At 38.3% G+C, this 22,190-nt stretch overlaps 1 protein-coding gene across 5 annotated transcripts in view; it reads right to left on the reverse strand.

Moving 5' to 3' along the window:
- NFX1 (nuclear transcription factor, X-box binding 1) overlaps positions 1 to 22,190 on the reverse strand; it is an 88,314-nt gene that overhangs the window by 10,560 nt on the left and 55,564 nt on the right. For 2 of the 5 annotated variants that reach the window (XM_041714620.2, XM_041714618.2), the window contains exons 15-22: positions 21,639 to 21,718; positions 21,082 to 21,312; positions 20,726 to 20,799; positions 18,068 to 18,169; positions 13,186 to 13,227; positions 12,736 to 12,834; positions 8,661 to 8,727; positions 1,283 to 1,428 (exon numbers count right to left, since the gene is read on the reverse strand). In XM_041714620.2, the coding sequence (XP_041570554.2) occupies positions 1,283 to 1,428; positions 8,661 to 8,727; positions 12,736 to 12,834; positions 13,186 to 13,227; positions 18,068 to 18,169; positions 20,726 to 20,799; positions 21,082 to 21,312; positions 21,639 to 21,718 (841 nt within the window). Of the gene's footprint in view, positions 1 to 1,282; positions 1,429 to 1,972; positions 2,217 to 8,660; positions 8,728 to 12,735; positions 12,835 to 13,185; positions 13,228 to 18,067; positions 18,894 to 20,725; positions 20,800 to 21,081; positions 21,313 to 21,638; positions 21,719 to 22,190 lie in introns of those variants that run through there. The other 3 variants (XM_072924223.1, XR_012053961.1, XM_072924224.1) reach the window with 3 other exon arrangements.

Here is a 22,190-nt window from a genome sequence, read left to right on the forward strand (position 1 = left end):
TATATCTTGAAGAAGTGGCAAATAAAATTAAAAGAAGCTTTAGAATAATCCATTAAATTAAGAATACTGCTATGCAGCTGAAGAATAGTCTCAGTACACCACTCAAGTGTCTTTTAAGAGTGGCAGCAATGAAATAGAAGCATTTGTATTCTGCACAGTATGCTACTCCCTGAGAAACCCTAGAGAAGGAGCAAGCGTGCAATCTGTCCTAAAACCATATAGAGGAAGGCCTCCCATTCTCAAGTTGCAGAATATCCCTTTGCTTTTAAAGCATAATCATCTGTCCTGCTCCTTTTATCATCTTCACTAATTTCTCATCTGCCCCTCTATTTCTTTATATTTTTTTAAAATAAGCTTTTTCAAATATGAACTCTTTGCTCATCTTCCTTTACTTAAAACAAAAAGTACCTTACATTGTAAGATCAAAGTAATGTTCCGTTTCTTCTGGAAGAAATCAAGATTGTAGCTAAGCTACCTACTGATGAACAAGTCCAGAAATAGCTCATAGCACCCTAGCAGCATGGAAGATGAGAAACTTCTTAAAAGTGCAGCCAATATTTACAGTTAAAAACAACTGGTTGTCAAATAATCACAATTAGACAGCACTAAACTAAATATGTAGCTGAGTAAGGAGAACTATCCGTGAAGCCCTGATACGAGAAGCCTTCCCATAATATGTCTCTAGTGCAATCAGCTTGGTATTTTCCTAGCTATATTCCTTTCGTTATCTTTTCTACTATGAACTGCCTTCTGTGAGTGTGCTCTAAAACATTTCATTTTTGCCACAAAATCTCTTCCATTTGCAGTAATTGCAGTTCCCTCTTTGTCCATTAAATAAACAGGGAATATACTCTATGTTAGGTTCATATAGATAGAGAAATATGTTACAATAACCAGATTTTTTCAAAGGTGGTGTAAATTTAAGTACGATTTCTCAACCCAGCAATTAATTTTCGTAAAATTTTATTACATATATTATTTTTGATATTTCTATAAAATCTAGCTGATGACAAAAAGTTACTGCTAAGATGAATGGAAAACAATCTTGCAAAATATTTTATTAGCTTTTTCATTGCTAATGGTGTTTTCTTCTCTGAAGATTTTCTTGAGTAAATGAGCCCATGAAACTATCAATTCAAAAACAGCTTTAAAAATTATTCTACTGGAAATTACTGCATTTTGTAAATTGCACTGTAAATAAACTCCTCTGGTAAGTGATAAAAACCCATCCAATTATTTAAACTATATTGTAAGGATTTGAAAGCAACAATTAATTACATACTTCACTGCAGTGATAACAACATTGCGCTTTGGTTCGTTGTCATAGCTCACACTTTCAATGCCATAAACCTGAGCTAATTCATGGATGATTCTGCGGTGATCTCTGTTCATTGGTGGGTAACAATGACTCTTCTTTGTATGCTTGCCCTGAATTCAACAGAAAAGTTTAAGAAAGAAGAAGAAAAAAAAAGGTGAAGTTTTCCTTCAGGGGGAAGAAAACAATGAAAAAAAGTGTTTCTATCTTTAAAATTTTGCTGCTATGACAAAATCAATATCACAAATTGCTAAGACCTCTGTATTGACAGAAAGCTCATCTGAAATTATTAATTTAATTCCTGAAAATTAAGCTGTATGTTCTCTGTTATTTCCATCACCTCAAAGTTTACACATGCCCACATAGGGTATCTTTTGAGTTTGAAATACAAATCCTGATTACAGTCATTCTACTTAGATTCCAAAAAACAACACAAAATTATTTTTATCAGAATCTGTACTTTTAAAATGATCTGCCAAGTTCACATCAGATCCAATTTTATTTTCCAGATTGGCTTCATAATACAAATATGTATAATGCAGATAGCTACAAAGATGTCAAATTTATCAATCACTTCCCTCTACCAAAGAAGCTATTTATCTCCAAGTTCCTCATGTAATATCATCAGTAGATTCTTTATTAAACAAAACTCCAAAGTTCTATTTTTTATCCGTTAACAAAGACTGATAATGCTTTATTCAGCACTGAGTATTACACCAAAAAGTACAAGAACAAACAAAAAAGTAAGGTCCTATGAGCCCATGTCCTTAATGGGTTGGATCAATTTGTATCAACAAATGCATATAAGGATGAGTCACTCAGTGCTTCAGTCTGCTTTCACAGATTCAGGACACTGCTCCAGCTTTTGCCTCCATGATCACCAATGAAGTCTTCTAGGTCTCTGGGTAAAAAGAAAGGATTCAAGGGGAAAACAAACTACTAGAATAAGTTTGAGTCAGGGACTTCTAGAGAAATCCCAACCTCCATAAGTTCCTAGGACTGCAGGCAGTGCATTTAAGGTCACTGAGAGACCAGGATGATATCCCACTTCCCCATCACCTCTGAAAGATTGTAAGAATGGGGTAGGAACCCAATGACTAGAGAAAGGTAATTGCTGCAACTATAGCTATATAACTATAACTATACAAACAAACAAACAGAAAGAACCCAAGAACTATTGACTGATCAAATGAAATTGCTAAAATTCAAATAAAGTAGCTAGATTCAAATCTGCTTTTAGCTAAATGGAGGAGAAAAATCCCAGGGAACAAACAGTGTGGATTTGCAAAAGGTCAGCCACCAAAATTAGTGTAAGAAACACCACATATAATAGAACAAGTCACCAGGGGTACATTTCAGCTATCCTGAAAATAGAGGGTTAATATCTGTCTCTTAGATTATGAAATTGCTAAGTTACAAACAGTAACTGGACCAGAAACTGTGGTCAACCGTTTCTGTTAAGTCTTCAGGGTAATCATATGCTGACAGAATATTATCTTTACTTTGCAATTAACCTCCCAGCTATTACAACACTTCCAGCATAGATAGAATAATTTGAATAATTCTATAGATTCTGCACCTATTTATGATGGCTAGTATGCTTGTTTTAAAAAAGTGGTGATGGTTCCATGCTCTGAAAAACATCACAATTCTTGTCCCTATGAAGACACAGCTGGATATACATGCCCTCTGTCTTTTCTGCTTACATACATCAACCATGAAGACTGCTATGCTAGATAGAATACACACTGGTGAGTATAGGGCAAGAGATATTTATGAAGCAAGCAAATCATATTAATGCTAAAATTTTCAGTATCAAAATCCTTTTTATTACACATTTATTCAGTTAAGCTGAAGTGGGCATCTCCAAAGGTAAAAAAAAAAACAAACCTAAAACTCAGAAGCAAAATGTGTAAGCCTAAGTAACAGTAATCAGTATGAAAGACATAGTACTGAATACAGGCAGAACTACATGAAATGCTTGATAGATTAGCATGCAAAATAATTTTAATACAAGTAAAGTTCTAGATTCAGAAACAAAGAAAACAAGCCACATATTTAGTCAGAGAAACTCAGGAATAATAATAAACAAGGAACCAAACACAGACTTAAGCATAAAGAAGAGTTGAGAAGAGGATTTGAGATCATGGCAGAAGAAAAACTAAATCCAGTCTCCTTGCATAATGCCACATTACACATATTAATTCAGTCTTTAGCTACATAAACCTATGGGTTGCAAGATAAAACCTGATTCTCACAAGAGAGAAAATAAAGCCTCAGAGTCTTTCACAAAAATAAAAGAAAAGTTATGCAAGAAGAACTTGAGTACAAGGTCAAGTTAACTTTACAGTGCATGGGAAATATTCCCTTTTACACCCTATATGCCATAATTTTGAAGGAAAAGAGAGTCAGAGCATGGCCTCCACACATGCTGTCACTTTAGCTTCATAACAGGCTAGGAGGACACAGGGAGCTACAGGCTGGTCAGCCTCACCTCAATCCCTGGGAAATCTCCTCCCTTTTGAAAGATAACTTGATTTCTGGGAGCTTTCTGGGAACTTCTCACACCTTTATGAAACAGCAATTCCCTACAGCCTGATGTGTAGAATGGTACAGAACTGATCCTTGAGATACTCACTTGTCATGTGGTCCTAAATGGTTCATCCTGATCATGATAAAAGCTGGGTACACTGGGTTATTCTCCCCTTAGGCAGGCAGGGAAAAGACTGAGATGTGGTCTGGTTTTGTATTTTTCTTCTCTTCTGCAATGTAGATGCTACTTAACAGACATATTTGTCTGCTTTGTAGGATTGTTATTTAACAACTAGCCGATTTGCACTGAAAACTAAAGCACTGGAGATGCTCTTGTGTTCTCTGGTACTCTTGTTCTGGCATATTTGATGTCACTAATTGCAAATTCAAGACCTCCTGTTGCCCCTTTTTAATATAATTACATATCTTGGTTTGGTATTAGTATAAGCATATATTTGGTGTATGCAATTATATCAAGAAAGATATATGTGTACACACTTGTGTACATATGTGTGTATGACAAAGGCAACATATAAAGGAATATGCAAAATAGGATAACCACAGGCAACACAACACTACATAAACTATTCTTTGGTAAAACAATACAGGTAACAAAAAACTGTTCTATGCATCTACCTTCCAAGTGTCTGAGGTTGGAGGGACCTGAGTATAATTAGCATAACCTGTGCAGCAGTGAACAAGAAATTGAGCACAGGGGGCATGAGATGAATGAACTAGGAACTCCTGTTAATACTCAAGCAGTAAATACACAGGAGACTCAAGCAGTGTCAGGCCACTTGGAATGAACGTAAGTTGTAAGAGTAAGCAGAAATGAGAAACAAAGGCCAAGGCCCATCTGGAATTACATCTGGCCAATTATGACAAGGACAGAAAGAAGGGCTTCAAATACATAAACAACGACAAAAGGAAAACTAAGGATAATATGCACCCATTACCAGAGGGGGAACCCTAGTAAGAGGACACAGAGAAGATGGAGTATGTGAATACCTTCTTTGCATCAGTCGTCACTGACAACTACTGAACAATCCCTGACCCAGGAGGCCAGGGTAAAGCAAGTGTTTCTGTTGGTCAAGGACTGGGGTTAGAGAACACCTAGGCAAATCTGATATCCACAAGTCCATGTGGCCTAACGGAATGTATCCATGACTGCTGGAAGACATCATAGCAGTGGACATCATAGTGAGGCTGCTTAAGATCATCTTTGAAAAGTCATGGTAGTCAGGAGAGGTGCACAAAAACTGAAAGAAAGCAAACATCACCCCAGTCTTTCTCAAAGGGCAAAAAGGACTCTGAGGAACTACAGACCAGTCAGTCTGTCATGGCTTGACACTGGCCAAATGCCTGGCACCCATGAAAAGCCACTCACTCACCCTCCCTTGCTACAGCTGGACAGAGGACAAAAATTTAATGAAGGGTTCATGAGTTTAGGACCAGGAGAAAACACTCCAAGGGCAAAATAGGCTCAACTTCAGAGACGGAAAGTGAATTTATTACTAACCAAATCAGAGTAGGATAATGAGAAATAAAATAGGTGGTTTTAAAGGCTTTTCCCCCCAGCCACTCCCTCCTTCCCACCAAACAGCCCAGGAAGATGAAGAGTGAGGGTTTTGGTCAATTTATCACCCAAGTTTTTCTTCCACTTAGCTCAGGGAGAGAAGGCATTCCCCTGTGAGACCACTGAGTCCCTTTCCACAGGAGACAGTTCTCCATGAACTTCTCCAGTATAGTTCCAATCTCACAAGCAGCTGTTCTCACAGAACTGCTGCAATGTAAATTCTTCTCATGGGCAAACAGTCCTTCCAAAACTGAGATCACTCTTTCACAGGCAAACAGTCCTCCAAGGACAGGATGCTCCAGCTGGGAAGCAGGGGACCCTTCTGTCCACCAGCTCTCCCACTGGAGCATAGCCTCCTCCAGACATCTACCTGCTCTGGTGTGGGCACCTCTCACATGGGTTGCAGATAGATCTCTGCATCCCCCATGGAACTCCAGAGGCTACAAGGCTGCCTGCTTCATCATGGTCATCACCATGGCCTGTGGATGTGACAGCCCGGTCAGAGAGCAGGAAAACTAGATAAGTTTTCTCACGGCAGACTTGTGAGACTTTTAGGGAGTTGTAGAGAAACTATGATAGCTTGTTATTGTAAACAACCTGCAGGGGGTGTTCTCCTACTCTTTGACTTTCTGCTCTTCTCAAGGATTGTTTGTGAGAAAAGTGTTTTCGTTAATTAGCCAATCAGGTAGAATGTGTCGAGTCAGTCTATAAAGAGGAGAGTTTTTCACATTAAAGGTGTGGTTGTGCAACCCAGCCTTCTTGGAGTCTGTGCCACTTTCTTACTCAATAGTGACAACAGCCTGCAGAGGAATCGCAGCTTTGACACCTGGAGCACATCCTGCTTGTCGTTCTCCACTGACCTTGGTGTCTCCACGCTGTTTCCCTCACAAGCTTTCACCTCCTCCTGTTCACTAGCTGGACTTAAAACTGTGCCGCCACCTTTGTTTTGCTTTCTTCTTAAATATGAGGTAATTATAATCTTAAAAATGAGGTAAACAGAGGTAATTAGAAATTACCATCATTTCTAATTGGCCCAGCCTTGGCCAGTGGCATATCCATCTTCAGAGCCATCAGGGATTGGCTCTGCTGGACACAATGGAAGTTTCTAGCAGCTTCTCACAGAACCCACTCTGTGACCTGCAACCCACCACTACCAAAAACCAGGCCATGCAAAACCAACACACAGTCTCACATCAATCTCTGGAGAGGTGATGGGAATGGTTCATCCTCAAGGTCATTGTGGAATGACAAGAAGGTGATTAGGATTAGTCAGTATGGATTCAGCAAAGGAAAATCACGCTTAACCAATCTGACTGTACAATAAAACAACTATCTATCCCCTGGATAGATAAGGTGTGAGCACTGAATATTGTCTACCTGGACTTCAGGAAGATTTTTGACACTGTGTCCTCTGATACCCTCATAAGTTAACTCACAAAATGCAACCTGGATGAGTGGACAGTGTGGTGTACCGAGAACTGGCTGAATAGCAGATCTCAGAGGACTGTGATCAGTGGCAGAAAGTCGAGTTGTAACTAGCAGTGCTCCCCAGTGGTCAGTACTGGCTCTAATATTGTTTTAACTTACTCATCAGTGACTTGGATGAAGGGGCAGATACCTCCTCAGCAAGTTCACTGATGACCCAAAGCTGGGAGGAGTGGCTGATACCACAGAGCATTGTGCAGCTCTTCAAAACTATCTCAACAGGCGGGAGAGATGGGCAGAGAGGAACCTTCTGATATTCTTCGAAGGCAAGTACAGAGACCTGCACTTGGAGAACAAGAACCCCATGCACCAGTATAGGCTGACCTGCTGGAAAGCAGATCTTCAGACAAGGATCTGGAGATGCTGGTGGGCAACAAGCTGTCATGAGAGAGCATTGTGCCCTTGTGGCACAAGGCCAATGACACGGTACACAAGAAAGAGTGTGACCAGGAGGTCATCATAGGTGATCCTGTTCCTCTGCTCAGCCCTTGTGGGGCCTCACCTGGAATTCTGTGTCCAGTACTGGGTTCCTCAGCACAAGAGAGGAATAGAGCTCCTGGAGCAAGTCCAGCAGAGGGCTACAAAGATGACAGGGGACTGGACCATCTCACGAAGATAGGCTGAGACAGTTGGGTCTATTCTGCCTCAAGAAGAGATGACATATAGAATTTAATTTATTATTATTTCTTTTGTCAATAAATATCTGAAGATAGAGTATAAGGAGGATGGAGCCAGGCAGCTTAATAGTTGGCCACTTAATAGTGCCAACCAACAGGAAAAGAGGCATAACATGAACATAAGAAAGAACTTCTTTACAGTACAGGTGACTGAGGACTGAAACAGATTGCCCAGAGAGATTGTGGAGTCTCTCTCACTGGAGATATTACAGAACTGTCTGAATGCAATCCCATGTAATGTGCTCTAGGATGACCCTGCTTGAGCTCAGAGCTTGGAGTGGATGACCCCACTGGGGTCCCTTTGATAACTAGACACAGACTGACTCACTTTAGTCTTTCATTCTAATGACAAAAAAAATGGGCAAGAACATTAGAGAGATGGATGAGCACCAAGACTGTTTAAGAAACATCATCCATAATTTTTTGAAGGAATAAAGTTAAGTAACTGTCCTTAGGGCCTAGGGGGTTCAAAATTATGCTTTTTACAGAAGATTAGCTCCTTTCTGAGCTAAGGGCAACTGAGGATAGTATAGTTTACTGGGTCCTTTGAACCACATATACTGGGTCTTTCATGGAGTAGCAGCAAGCTAACCTGACAGATCTGAAGGTGGTATCACTGAAAAACATATGATTCTATCTGTGGTATCAACCTCTACATATACTGGAGTCTCTCAAACACTGTGGCTGAATCCAGGTTTTCTTATAGAAGAAAGAGAACAACCTCATGCACTCGCAAATACAGGAAGGCATCCAAAAATCTGTGAGCAAGCGCCACTACAGGGATCAGGAGTACCTAGGCTGTCCTTCTCAAAGTCTGAATATTTAAACAACATTTTTGACAATATTTTATTAATGGAGATCCAAAAATTGATGATAATCCATTTATGCATTAACGCCTAGCACTGCTTGAATCCTTAAGCAAGGTTTGGCACCTGAACTACTAGGTCTCCCAAAAATTTTGCTCTTTTTACAACAAACTGTGCACTATATTGGAGCCCAGAGAGATCTAGTGTCAACTTGTAATTATGAGTATTAATAATGTTTAGTAATATCAAACTTGTATATGAATACTGACCTTATTCACAGCTTCCACAAGCATTCTCATTTCCTTCTCAATGTCACTGACAAATTTTATATCCTTCCTGCAAGAACAGCATTCTGGGTTAACAAGGCAAGAGAGTGTACAAAGATAAAATATCTTCATATTTTGTAATATTTTTCAACAAGAGCAAAATAAAAAAACAAGAACACAAATGACTCAAGCAGAAGCTTCATTCACATTAAAAGACTATTAGTGTGTCATCACTATTACAAAAACAATTATTTCCTCTTCATCAACTAGAACCAAGAATAAAATTCTATTACATCGTTCTACTGTCTGACAATACAATTCTACGTTTTCAAATCAATAATATAGATTTTGAAGTTGCCATTTTGGTGGTTTTAAATTACTTGTTATTAATTTATTTAATTACAATATATGATGAGACACAACAATGGGGATAGGGTAAATAAAGTGGAGTTCTTTTCCAATACAAAGTTCACTGATTTTGGTCTTCAGCTCCTCTAGTATAACAGATTATTAAGAATTCAAGAAACAGCATAAAGCTACTTGCAAGCAAATAAAACATTCTTGATGTGAGATACGAAGGATTTGTTTGAAGTATTTTTTGTAACTACCTTCATCACAGTACTTCAAGTCTTTCACTTAAGGGTGAACTTTATGTTCTGTTCTTAAATAAGCAGGTAAACTAACTTCAAAAGTGCGGTTGCTATTTGTTAGGCCACCATTCCCGTGGGGGAAAAAGGCTACACAAAGATTTCCTATCTCAAAGCTGCTCAGTAGTAAATAATTCTTCAAAAACTAGACACTATTCCACACCAACACAGTGCTACTTTGTGAAAGATGTCAGACTTTAACCAGTCAAGAAGTGCCTACCAAAGCAAGTACAACTATCTTTCGTAGATAACCTATCAAAGTTCTGGATGCTGAAGTCAATGTACCATCAAAAGACCATAAAAATGGTCTCAAACAAATGTGCAAAATGACAACACTGAATAGCTCAGCTACCAACTGCACTTCATCAGATACAATGGACTTAGCCCATCATAAGTAAACAAATCTTCAAGGTTTAGCAAGAATACACAGGTACTGCATGTAGCTATGAGAATTCCTTGGTGTTCAGTAGACAGAAGTTTAACACTGGGAGAATTGGAAAAAGGACCTGAACTGGGTAGAGCTAAAAATAAAGGGACCTCCAGACACCTATGGTGTGAAATACAAAGTCAGCTCATGTGGTATAAGGCTTTGGAAAAAATATTACAGCAATAATTTAAAGTTAAAAAAAAACCCCAATCCTCCAAAAAAACCAACCAAACTCAACAACAAAAAACCCAACCAAACCCACTAGGAATACCCAAATTTCAAGGTAAAGTGATCATGGCAGGTAAAACACATGTATCAACAATCCAGTGAGAGGGTCCAGAAGCATCTGATATATAATATTTAAAAGCGTACTAAGAAACCAGCTAACACGCTGGAGGATACATAAAAAAAAAAAAAAAAAAAGCCCCTTAGGAGCCTATAAAACCAGAGATTTTCATGGTCCATACAATGAGGTCTTGCACAGTGACAAAATAAGAAAATTCTGTTCTGTGTAGCTCCAGTAGTTTTAATTAATCAAATAGCAGCCTCAACATCGTCAATGTCCAACTGGACATTGATACTTGTGCTGATCTATCCTACAACTTCATGTCAATAGCTGAACCTGAGCATTTGCTTACTCTCTGTGTGTATTTCTGGAGCTTCTTATAAAGGTCAGAGCTGAGGTGTCGAGCCAGTGGATCTGTACCCCCTGATCTGTGCTTAATTGGTAGTCAACTCCATACTACAAGATGGATTCCCCTCGGCAGCAGAATATCTCATGTAAAACTATAAGGTGGAGAGACTTCTTTTGACTCCTTATCAGATCCTGACAAATACATCAGCAAGATTAGCATTACCATGCTATTTGTGGTGCCCCCGTCTCCTGTCATTGTCCTACAAAGGAGACATATTATCTTGGCATGCTTACACTCGCTTTTCTTCCTGTTACCTGGAGTTGTACTGCTTCTTGGGAGCTTTAGGATTCTGTAATTAAAGATTACACCTCAAAATCAGGAGTTACAGCTTTCTCATGTTTTCTTCATTTTTAGGTATACATTTCTTTCAGCTCTTGACAATGTATCAGCTACACAGATCAATTAATTGTCTGAAGATAATATGGCATTCTAGTAATGACTTTGGCAGCTGCTGCCTTCTTGAGGCAGTGACTCTGAATGCACAGGAAGGCAGCTGTCATGTTTCTCAATCATTCTAAGATCCTGTATATAACTTATGCTCTGTAAAAAGCCACAAGCCCTGAACTCCTGCATTACTGGAGTGATGAGCTCAAGCAAGAATAAACTAATCTGTCAGAAATAATCAGAATACTGAGCCACCTGAAAAATATACTGTAACAGATACAATATCTGGATCTTGCCATCTTGATGGAAAGCCGAATCTTTTGCTAGACTACTGAGACAAAAGATCATCAGGAGCAGTCAAGGAAGAAAATTCATAAAGCCACAGATTCACAAATTGCAGATTGCTGCTCTTGTAAAGAGAGCTATGTAACTATAAGTAGAAAATCATTTATCTTTAAAACTAGATAAATTAAATCCAGTAATTCAATGTACAAAGTAATTGACTTGAAGATTAAAAAAGCCTTTTGCTTTAGCTATGACTTAGTAAGAATAGCCTTGGTGTATTAGTTTATTGTAAATTACCAGTGTAAAGAAGCTACAAAGGAAATGCAAGTAAAATCACAGAAAGATTGAGGACTGTGAAAGCATTAAGGCTACTTTCCAAGGTATCTGTTCGACCATCTGCAGTACAGTGCATGATCCTGGTCAGTTCTGTACATGAAACATGAATACTTGTACTATGGGTAGTGGCTGGCAGAAAGATGACACAGAATTATACTCCAAAAAAACCACAGTAGACTACACACACAATGCAAAATCTTCACCTTCTTTTGTACTGAAAGTGCGTGCTGTGTTTTCTAAAGAAGATGAAGCAAAATATATTCTACACACAACTACACAACTAAGAGAATAGTCCTTATAAAATAGCACCTTTCAATGCAAATATAAATAAAACAGTAGCCCCAGAATGAAAACATTCAGCTATTTTGCAGTAGGTTCATCGGTTGGAAGTAAAGAAGATGTATCTTACTTTTAAATTCTGAATGGTTGCTTATGTAAATTTTTCACTTATTTCAAAATACCAGCAAATCAAATAAAGGATTTTCAAATAGCAAACATCCTTACAAAACAATGAAATTTATGCAGCATTAGAACACTGGAGGAAGAAAACATACTAAGCTGTTCTACAAAACTTGGACCTGGTAAAAACTAATGTCATGTCTACAAACACACACAAGTAAAAACTCTTAGATGACACATCATCTCAACATCTTTTTAAAAATGTGACTGATCCCTTCTTGTCATTCCAGATTACAAAGTATTTATTGGTGTGATGTTTTTGATATTACCTTGATTTTTCATTGCCTCATTTTAGGACGTTTCAGTCTAGCAACCCTCTATGCAGTCTATGCAGTCACATTGGCACAGGCTTCGCTTTGCATCTAACATTTTATTAATTCCATTTCTTTATTTTTAAAATAAAAGCAGTAAGAAAAAAAAAAAAAAAAAAAAAAAAAAAGACCTGGTAGAAAGAACAGTAGGCTATGAGAGCGTATTTCATTATTTAGTCATCACTTTTGTATTTGTTTTGAAATGTCTATAAGGAGCACTGAGGTAGAAGTTGGCTCTGAGTAAAAGCAGTAGAGATGTGAGAAATACAGGTACTGATTCATAGTGAGAATGGTAAAATGATGTTGCCATTTTAAATCTGGTCTGATTACAGAAAAAAGTAACCTGTCAGGCACTTTTTACTCTTCAGGTTCTCATTTGGGAGGTCTTAAGAAGTGCATATCAACTCCTTTGCCTCAACTGCCATCTAATGCTAAGGCAGCTATTTTTAGAAGAGTAAATAGAACTGTTCTACATTTCCCATCTTGCTCTCAACACTGTTCACTTATGACATCTGCCATCATTAAAACACATACCTTGCATCTTCTTTTAAAAGGTCACTGTACTTTGGTCCAGAAGAACGGATATTAAAAGGATCAGAATTATCATCTATTTCAAGAGCTTCAGCAAGGCGCCTAAATTTTAGGGTAGGAGGAAAAACCCCAAAATATAACAAAAACATAAGCAAACAAAATAAACCCCATATAAATCCCCCCAACCTTCCACACATGTAATTGAAGAATTAAGTTACAGGCTACTAATACATATGAATAGCTTGTAAAATATATGGTCTGTACATTTGAAACAACTCATTTAGAGCTAGAATATTCTCGCAAGATTTCTGATCATTCAGTATAGATTTTTACAACAGGAACCATCTCCACATTTATCTGTCATGAAGAAAAAGATTTCTTCTCTACACAGATTGACTTTCAAAACCTAGACTACTTCTGTTAAAAAAAAAAGTAAGCAAGTTAATTTCCCACCTGTTCCTCTGAATAGCTAAGCATTCTTCATCACATTGCAACCTGAATTATGAAAGAAAACTGAAATTAGAATCACTGCGGCTACTCATACTTTTCAAGCTGTAGCTTGTTGGTGTTGTATTATCACAGCCTAAAGAAATAACAACAGTGTGTGAGAATATTTTATCGTCTTAGAACAGACAGAGATAAAAATAAACAAACAAGCAATAATCAAAGATCTTTGAGCACCCAATCTCTTCTCTAGGTCTTGAACAGGAGCAGCAGTTACCAAGGTGGTATAGGAATTGAGGAAAAAAGCTTCTGAACTAGATGTTATATAGGTAAATTTTATCATTTGAGCAAAGAATGAAGTTGATAAAAGCATTAAGGGGATGCTCAGCAACAGAAGATGTCACTCCTATGAATCAGGAAAAATTCTCAGTCAGAAAAAGAAGAAACTTAAGACATGTCTATGGAGGATTACGATGAACCATAAACATCAGTATTTCAACTGAACCCCTAATTTCTAGTCTCAGCAGAGCTATGCATTTCAGTTTTCTGTCTGATCTTCAAAAGTATTACATAATTTTATTTTGAGGGATTAAAATGTTGGAGGAGAATCAGGAGTTCCCCAAAACTTCAGCAGTAGTTACAAACTTCTTCCCCCAGACTTCATAAGTTAATTAATTTTCTTGACAATAGTTCCTTACATTAAAAAAAAAAAACAAAAAAAACCAACAACAAAACAAAACAAACAAAAACAAAAACAAAAAACAAAAACAGAAACACCAAAACTACAGGGGAAACTGGTTCAAACTGGTTTATTCAGTGGCATGTATCATCTTTGGAGACAAATAGTTCCAGGACCGGGAACTTCTGACAGCCTTCTTGGAGGAGACAGAAGAAAATTAACATACTTGCACTCTTAAGATTAACCCAGTACTGTTTAAAGTAATTTACATGAAGAATTATTTTCTCCTCCACTAAAAGAGGAAAGTAGCCAATTTAAGAAGCTACTCTAGGTATGATCAAATTTGTTAAGAAAAAATCTCAAGCTTTAATAAGAAATCCAATATGAAGTATAAAATGTCTACAGACAGAACAGGAGTGAAACAAAGAAAGAAAATCCCTGCAGCTTGCAGAAAAGACTCTGTTATTGTAAATGAATAAAGCAGATTTGTACATTACCTTGAAAATACTGGAGTTTGACAATAAACTAAAAATATCAGACTAAATATTTTATTTATCACCATCTCTTTTCCCCCATCCCAATATTTGGTAGACAAAAAGAGAGAAGGGAGAATACTTCCAATGACAGTCCTTGAATTCTCCTCAGCCTCGCAGGGACAGGGCGGGGCTTTCCTCTGGAGAGCTGCGGGGTGATTAGAAGAGCACTGAGCACCCAGTTCTCGTTAGCCAAGCAGGCACAGGACAGAGCTTTCCCCCTGCGAGCAGTGGGGTGATTAAAAGAGGGCTCTAAGGAATGCAGCAAACAGGACCCAAGACCGGGCAAACGGGGCTGGCACAGCAGTTCACGAAGGCAGGGCAAGCAGGCAGAGTTGCAGGTTTCCTCCTGCTAGCAGGGTCTTTAGTTTGTTGTTTGTTATGTTTCTGTTGGTTGGTTGGTTTTGGGTTTTTTTGTTAGTAATGGTTATTACACAATCAAAAACTGCAGTTAGTACAAGTGTATGTAACCAAATAGAACCCTCTAAAAAGGATGTGTCTGTCCAAACCCCTTCCTGTGTGGAGTGTTTGAGCTTATCAGTGGTACTAGGGGGCATTGCAGAAGAAGCCTGCCTGTGGTGTATACAGGTGAATGATCTCCTTTCGCTGGTGGCTGAGCTTAGGGAGGAAGTTAAGACTATGGAGTATTAAAGAAAGTGGAAGGATGGTAGAGTTCCGCTGTTCCATCCTTGAGGGAGGCCCACCAGGAGTCAGAGGACTCCCATGATTCCCACTGTCACCTGGTGGATGAAGGGGAGTGGAAATGGGTCCCTACTCAGGGAGGTAACAGAAATTCCTCTCAACCCCCATCATCTGCCCAGGTGCCACTTCAGAATAGGTATGAGGATCTAGAGGGTCAGCCAGATGATGCAGAAGAAAATTATCTGCCCAGCAGGCCTCTCATTTACGCTTCTTCTATGATCCATTCAGACAGATCACCACCTCTGACATTAAAAAAAATAAGGGTAGTTGTAGTGGGTGACTCCCTTCTGAGGGGAATAGAGAGTCCCGTATGTCGACCAGACCCATCCCACAGGGAGGTCTGTTGGCTTCCTGGAGACAAGTACAGGATATTACTGAGAGACTCCCTGGGCTGATTCAGCTCTCTGATTATTACCCACTGCTGATACTCCATGTTGGAAGTGATGAGATTGAAAAGAGGAGTGTCAGGGAAATTAAAAGGGACTTTAGGGCACTGTGCCAAGTGGTTGATAGGGCAGGAGCACAGGTAGTGTTCTGCTCAGTCCCGTTGGTGGCAGTGAAAAACAGCAAAAGGAAGAGGAGAGCCCACACTGCTAACAAGTGGCTCAAGGGTTGGTGTAATCAGCAGAATTTTGGGTTCTTTGATCATAGGTGCAAACTTGTGGCATCAGGCCTACTGGAATTGGACGGGCTCCATCTCTCTGTTAAGGGCAGAAGGATTTTAGCTCATGAACTGACAGACCTCACTGAGAGGGCTTTAAACTAGGTTTGAAGAGGGAAGGGGATGTAGCTGGGCTCTCTGGAAGCAGGCCCAAGGCTGGTATGCCTGAGTTAGGGGTAAAATCAGTAGCTGATGTGCACATATACTATTGCGTGCAGCACGGGTAACAAACAAGAAGAGCTGGAAGCCATGGTGCAGCAGCAAAGCTATGATGTAGTTGCCATCACAGAAACGTGATGGGACAACTCACATAGCTGGAGTGCTGCTAGTCACTAGTGGTGTCCCTCAGGGGTCTGTGCTGGGGCCAACTCTGTTCAATATTTTTACTGACGACATGGATGGCGGTATTGAGTCTTCCACTGGTAAATTTGCAGATGACACTAAGCTGGGCATGTGTGTTGATCTGGAGGAAGGCAGGAAGGCTCTGCAGAGAGATTTGAAATGGTTGGATGGATGGACAGAGTCCAATAAGATGACCTTTAGTAAGTCCAGGTGTGGAGTCCTGCATTTTGGTCACAATAACCCCCTGCAACGTTGGGGTTGGGGATGGTGTGGCTGGACAGTGCCCAGGCAGAAAGGGACCTCGGGGTACTGGTCAACAGCCGGCTAAACATGAGCCAGCAGTGCGCCTTGGTGGCCAAGAAGGCCAACGGCATCCTGGCCTGTATCAGGAATAGTGTGGCCAGCAAGAGCAGGGAGGTCATTCTTCCCCTGTACTTGGCACTTGTAAGACCACACCTTGAGTGCTGTGTCCAGTTCTGGGCCCCTCAATTTAGGAAGGATGTTGAGACGCTTGAGCACGTCCAGGGGAGGGCAACAAGGTTGTTGAGGGGCTTGGAACACAAACCCTATGAGGAACAACAGAGGGAGCTGGGGTTGTTTAGCCTGGAGAAAATGACACTTGGAGGTGACCTTATCACTCTCTACAACCTCCTGAAAGGTGGTTGTAGTCAGGTGGGGGTTGGTCTCTTTCTCCAGGCAGCAACTGACAGAATGAGAGGACACAGTCTTAAGCTGCGCCAACAGAAATATAGATTGGATATTAGGAAAAAGCTTCTTATGGAAAGAGTGATAAAGTACTAGAATGGTCTGCCCTGGGAGGTGGTGGAGTCACCATCCCTGGATGTGTTTAAAAAAGGACTGGATGTGGCACTCGGTGCCATTGTTTAGTTGAGGTGTTAGGGCATGGGTTGGACTTGATGATCTTGAAGGTCTCTTCCAACCTAGAGAGCCTGTGATTCTGTGGACAAAGGCTACCTGTCACAGTTTAGGTATGATATTAGGAAAGACTTGTACAAAGAAAAGCCATCTCTGGTTATTTCAACTGTTCAAGGAAAGGGCAGTGTGTGTCCACACTGAAAGAAATGTGTAACTTACTACACAATAACAAAAGTTCTTAAGTATGCTGGCGCTAGCTTTTGGTACAAGAAATCGTGAAACAACAATATGGGAAATGTCATTATTTTGAACTTACACAATATAAAGGAACATTAGATTTTAACACACATAATAGACTGACTCTGAAATAAACAAATGCAATATAAAAGAAAAAAAGAAGACATGGTAATAGAAATAAACTAAAACCAGAGATTAGGGACTTCAAAGGCAAAGACTTCAGTAAGTCAAGTTTTTGAAAGAAGGATGCTGGAGAAAGTTGACAAGTTTATAAAGAAATTATACTAAAAGTAAAGGGACAAGCTATTTGAGTCCTGAGGAACATCAGGAAAACTTATGTCACAAAATTAAAATCAGGTTTTTGGTGCCAGCCAGGATGACAACACCAAAGCACCAATCAAACTGGAATACAAACATGAAAAATTCTAAATCACGTAATACAAAAATACTGTAAATAGTACAATGATGACTAGGAGAAAATATGGCCTATCAATAATCCAGAAAGGAACACTGGATTGCTGAAAGAGAAGATAAAACCTATTGCTGTATCTAGAAATCTGAAAAAAATCCAGAGGAACTCCAATGAGCAGAGTAGAAAAAAAACTCTGAAACCGCTGTTGTACTGTTCCACACTTAATTATAACAACCAATCATACTATGACAGAGAACTCATTCTACATGAAAGAAAAAGCACAAAACACCACAGAACTGCAAAATACTCTTTAAGCATATTGCTAAAATAGAGTCAGGTTGATATTACAGCAGACATTTTTATCATCATATTAATATATATATTGCATGTCACCTATGCTTCAGGTACACACAAAGGCTTCTAATATGTTACTACATGCATCTCCTTACCTGGCCTGCTTCATTTCTTTTTTTGTAATAAGTCTACTGATTTCCACTGAATCCCCAAGCTGTAGATCTGTTAGCTTAGTTGCTATAGATATAGCAGCTATTCTGAAAAAGAGAATGGTAGATTTCATTTAAGGCAACACATCAACTTCTGAAAAGATATATAAGGGTGCAGATTTAACCTCTAGGTGGAAGAAATAAGACAGACTGATCATTTTCTCATTAGATTACAAAATGGAAATCTAGTCCTACATCACCAAGTTTTAGGAGTCTAATCTAGTTACATAAATCAAGAGTCTACTCTCATCTCCCTCAAGTAAGAGTAACACTAACAAATGGACATGCTTCTTATGTAAGTTGAATTATGCAAGGCAAATATTCTTTCTCCTCACTTGCTAGTTATACAAACTACAGCTGACCCTATAGCTTTAACTATCGTTTTATATGATTCTTCCTTAGCTGTGTGCAACTAAAATCTGTCAAGTGAATTTATAAAGTACTTAGAAATTTGCTTGGAAAATATGGTTAACACAACCCACAATGAAAGGACAAAATGCCTACCAAGATCATTACTATTTTCTTTATAAAGATTCTTCCTAATTCCCTTCAATAACAAGTCTTCCCAGTCTCCTTTGCTTGCTAAAATTTGTATAACTGAAATATACAGGAATTTTTAATGGAAATATCCCACATAATTTTCAAACAAACTCCCAAAAAAGAAATATTGTATCCTCTTGAACTAGCTTTTCTGTTACATGAAAATAAAAGGATATGTTTGTTTCTGTATATTTCTTTTTATGTCTTTCTTCACATTCAAAGAACTAACCACCTATCAGGAAGGAGAATAATCATAGTACATAAAACAAAAAATCACTCAGAGGCACTTCATATTAATCAGTTGATGGCAAAGTCTAGGTTATGGAACATTAGATGATATGGCATCGTAATTTATGCCATATGTACAGTTATAGCAGCACAGGTATTTCCTGTTCCCTTGGACATTCTTTCACCAACATTCAGCGACAAAGCCCAAAGCTGTTTCATCATTTCTCTAAAATTTTTGAGAAAACTTGGAATCCCCCTAATTTGCTGACTTTTACTTTGTTGTAGAGGTTTTTGTTTAATGGTTTTTGTTATCATTGTTTTGGTTTGGTGAAAGGTAGGAAAAATGGCAAACTTATCTCCAAAAAATTAGAATAATCTTTCAGGAACCTGAACTGCTGGAGTTATCAAACTTGAATGGCACATTACTATCACAAGTCAAGAGTAATTTGTAAGCACATATGAACATATTTTGACTGATACAAACACCTGGTTTAAACAGAAGAGTCTCCCTTTCTCTAGATTTGGGCTCTGATCAGAGAAATAAATACATATGTATTCACCGCACACATGCAAGAACTCTCATTGGCTTAAATGAGTAATTTTCCTTGCATTAATATCTAGGCAATGCCTGAGCTATAAAACAGCAGAGAAATAACAGCCTTCAAAAATCTGGACTTGTACATTATCTTCTGAACTTATCATTAATGATAAGCATTTGTCAATTTAACCTGGTATTTCAACATTGAGCCAGTCTTCTGATTTGTATTCATAGGAATGAAAATACCAAAAATACCAAACTTCTGTACATGCATCTTGCATTCAACTTAGTATTGACTACAACTGTTCTTGATTGTTTCTAATTAGCACATTTTTCTCCTTGTTTTCATTAGGTAATATTAAGTACCTACACTGAACTATTTTCTGTCAGAACTTGAATATGGACAGTGTTCAGCAGAAACCAAGCAGCATACCCTAAGCTGGGCTAGGATAAAAAAAGGCCCTTAAATACCAATTCCAAATAAAACCATCATTAAGAAACTTTCTTCGAAAGATAGGAAGAATCTCAGACTTTGATTGCCTAACAAGTAGGATACAGCAGAACTCTGATCACAAACCAACTCTTTAGACTAATTTTTTTATTCCCTTTCAATCACAGCCTCAGAGTAAGATTTTTATAAGTTACTATTATTACTGTTTTGTTATATTCATTTCAACAGTTCCAAAGCCCCACTTTTCTTCTTTTCCTTGTCCATTCCTTGCTCTCTCTCCTATGAGAGAAAATTAAGTTTAGACATAGGATTTGGAGGTTGTTGCAATAAATACAGTTGGTTAGGGCTCAGATTGCATATTAAAACCCAAGATTTAGATGCCAATGCTCTCCTGCCTAAATTTTGCTATTTGAGAATTACTTTAAATCACTCTTCAGCATCCATCATCTCTACTGACTAGGCTCCATCATACATGATTGGAACTTGGACAGCAAGTCATACATGGACTGCAATCACCTACATTCAGAAGCCTGAATCTGGACTTGACAAATTTGTCTGTACCTAATTGCTCTGTGTGGGTAGAATACAGTTCCACATATCGAAGAGCCAAGCTTTGACATACCAACATAGTTACACTAACAACAGTAAAAAAAAGAAATTAGTCCTAATACAGCATAGCTAGTACAAAAGCTCAGGGAAATACCAAACCCCCCCGCAAAACTACCACGTGTCAAAGTACAAAAAAGTCAAAAAGCTTGTCAACTAAACATATTTAGTCAAATCTGCAATTTAATCAAACTGCAAAGCAGTAGGTCCAGTAAGGAATTGAAAGAACTATCATACCTACCTTTGATATGTATTAGATGCTTCTGAGCATATCATACTCTCCTTTCTTCTTCCACATTCACACTGAAGATCAACCTGCCATATCACATAAGTGACCAGAGTTTTAGAGTTTTGTCTTTTTATGGCCATGGAGGGGTGTGAAGGATATAAACTAATTCATTTTAGAAGGTCCATTTTAGTGGAATAATGGCTAATTAAAAGTGATGAATTGTTTTGTTTTAAAAAAAATAGTATTTTAAGTTTACAGAAAAAACGTTATGCTATCAATATACAAACATGTCACAACTGTTACTGGCTGATAATTAAACCATATAATTCACCTGTGACTTTGCAGTGAATTTTCTTTAGGTATCTAACCTTTGCAGAGCAGGATGTTGTTGGGCAGTGTGAATTAGGATGACATGGAGCCATACATGGATGATTACAATATAGCCTTGGAATAATACATGGCTGTTTACACTCTTCATCTATAAGACATTCTCCTTTGTGACAGATTCTTTTACATTTGTGCATTCCACATTTTAACATTTGATTGCAGCGAAGTCCACAGGAAATGTCAGTGAGATGACAAGGAATATTACTTCGCAGCTGAAAGAAGAAAGGAAGAAGATGACACTAACAGTAAAAATTATCAATGGAAATCTCAAAGTGCTTTTACTGTTCAGACCTTCATTGGCACTGTCCACATAAGAATCTTAATACTAAAAGATCAAAGAATGAGTCTTGTTTTATACTATAGTCCAATACAGCAATTGGTTTGCATGCATATGGAATAAAAGGTATATTTCTCCAATTTAATCACAATAAACTCCAACAGCAGTAACATATTCCATTTCAAAGATGACACAAAAATCTAAGCCTACAGTCCTAAAAAAATTGTTTAGTATTCAAAAATATTAATTGTCCAGACTTACTTCATGCTTGCCCATACACCATTTCTGGGTGAGATAGGTACAGGGGGGACATTTCTCCTCACTATGACATGAATGGTACACTGCAGTCACAGAAATATAAAAGCCGTAACAATTTTATTAGCATACTTCAGTTGAATACATTAAAGGAGACAGTAAAGACTATTAAGCATGAGAGCGCAAAACTACACAATTTATGGGAAGGATTATGCATCATAAAAAAATAATGTATTCTTTAAAAATTATGATGCCAAGTGTTTATGTGACTATTCTCTATACACTATAAATTAAATAGCAGGTCATTTTCTAACTTGGGAGTAGGGTTATACTCTCAGGAAAAATTTGTCAGAAACTGTTCGACCCACACTATTTATTTTGTGATTGGCCAGTGAATTTCCAAGGAACACAGAAATTAACTGTTCCCTAGATTGTCCTACAGTTTCAATAGAGCACTTGATCTTTGGAATACAGCATTTAATCTGTTGTGACTAATAAGAAAAATCACCAGTGTTTTTACCAGTGAGAAGCACCATTAGTAGTATTCATTGCAAGTTT

The sequence above is a fragment of the Taeniopygia guttata genome, chromosome 2 (genome assembly GCF_048771995.1).
Source record: "Taeniopygia guttata chromosome 2, bTaeGut7.mat, whole genome shotgun sequence".
Taxonomy (NCBI): domain Eukaryota; kingdom Metazoa; phylum Chordata; class Aves; order Passeriformes; family Estrildidae; genus Taeniopygia; species Taeniopygia guttata.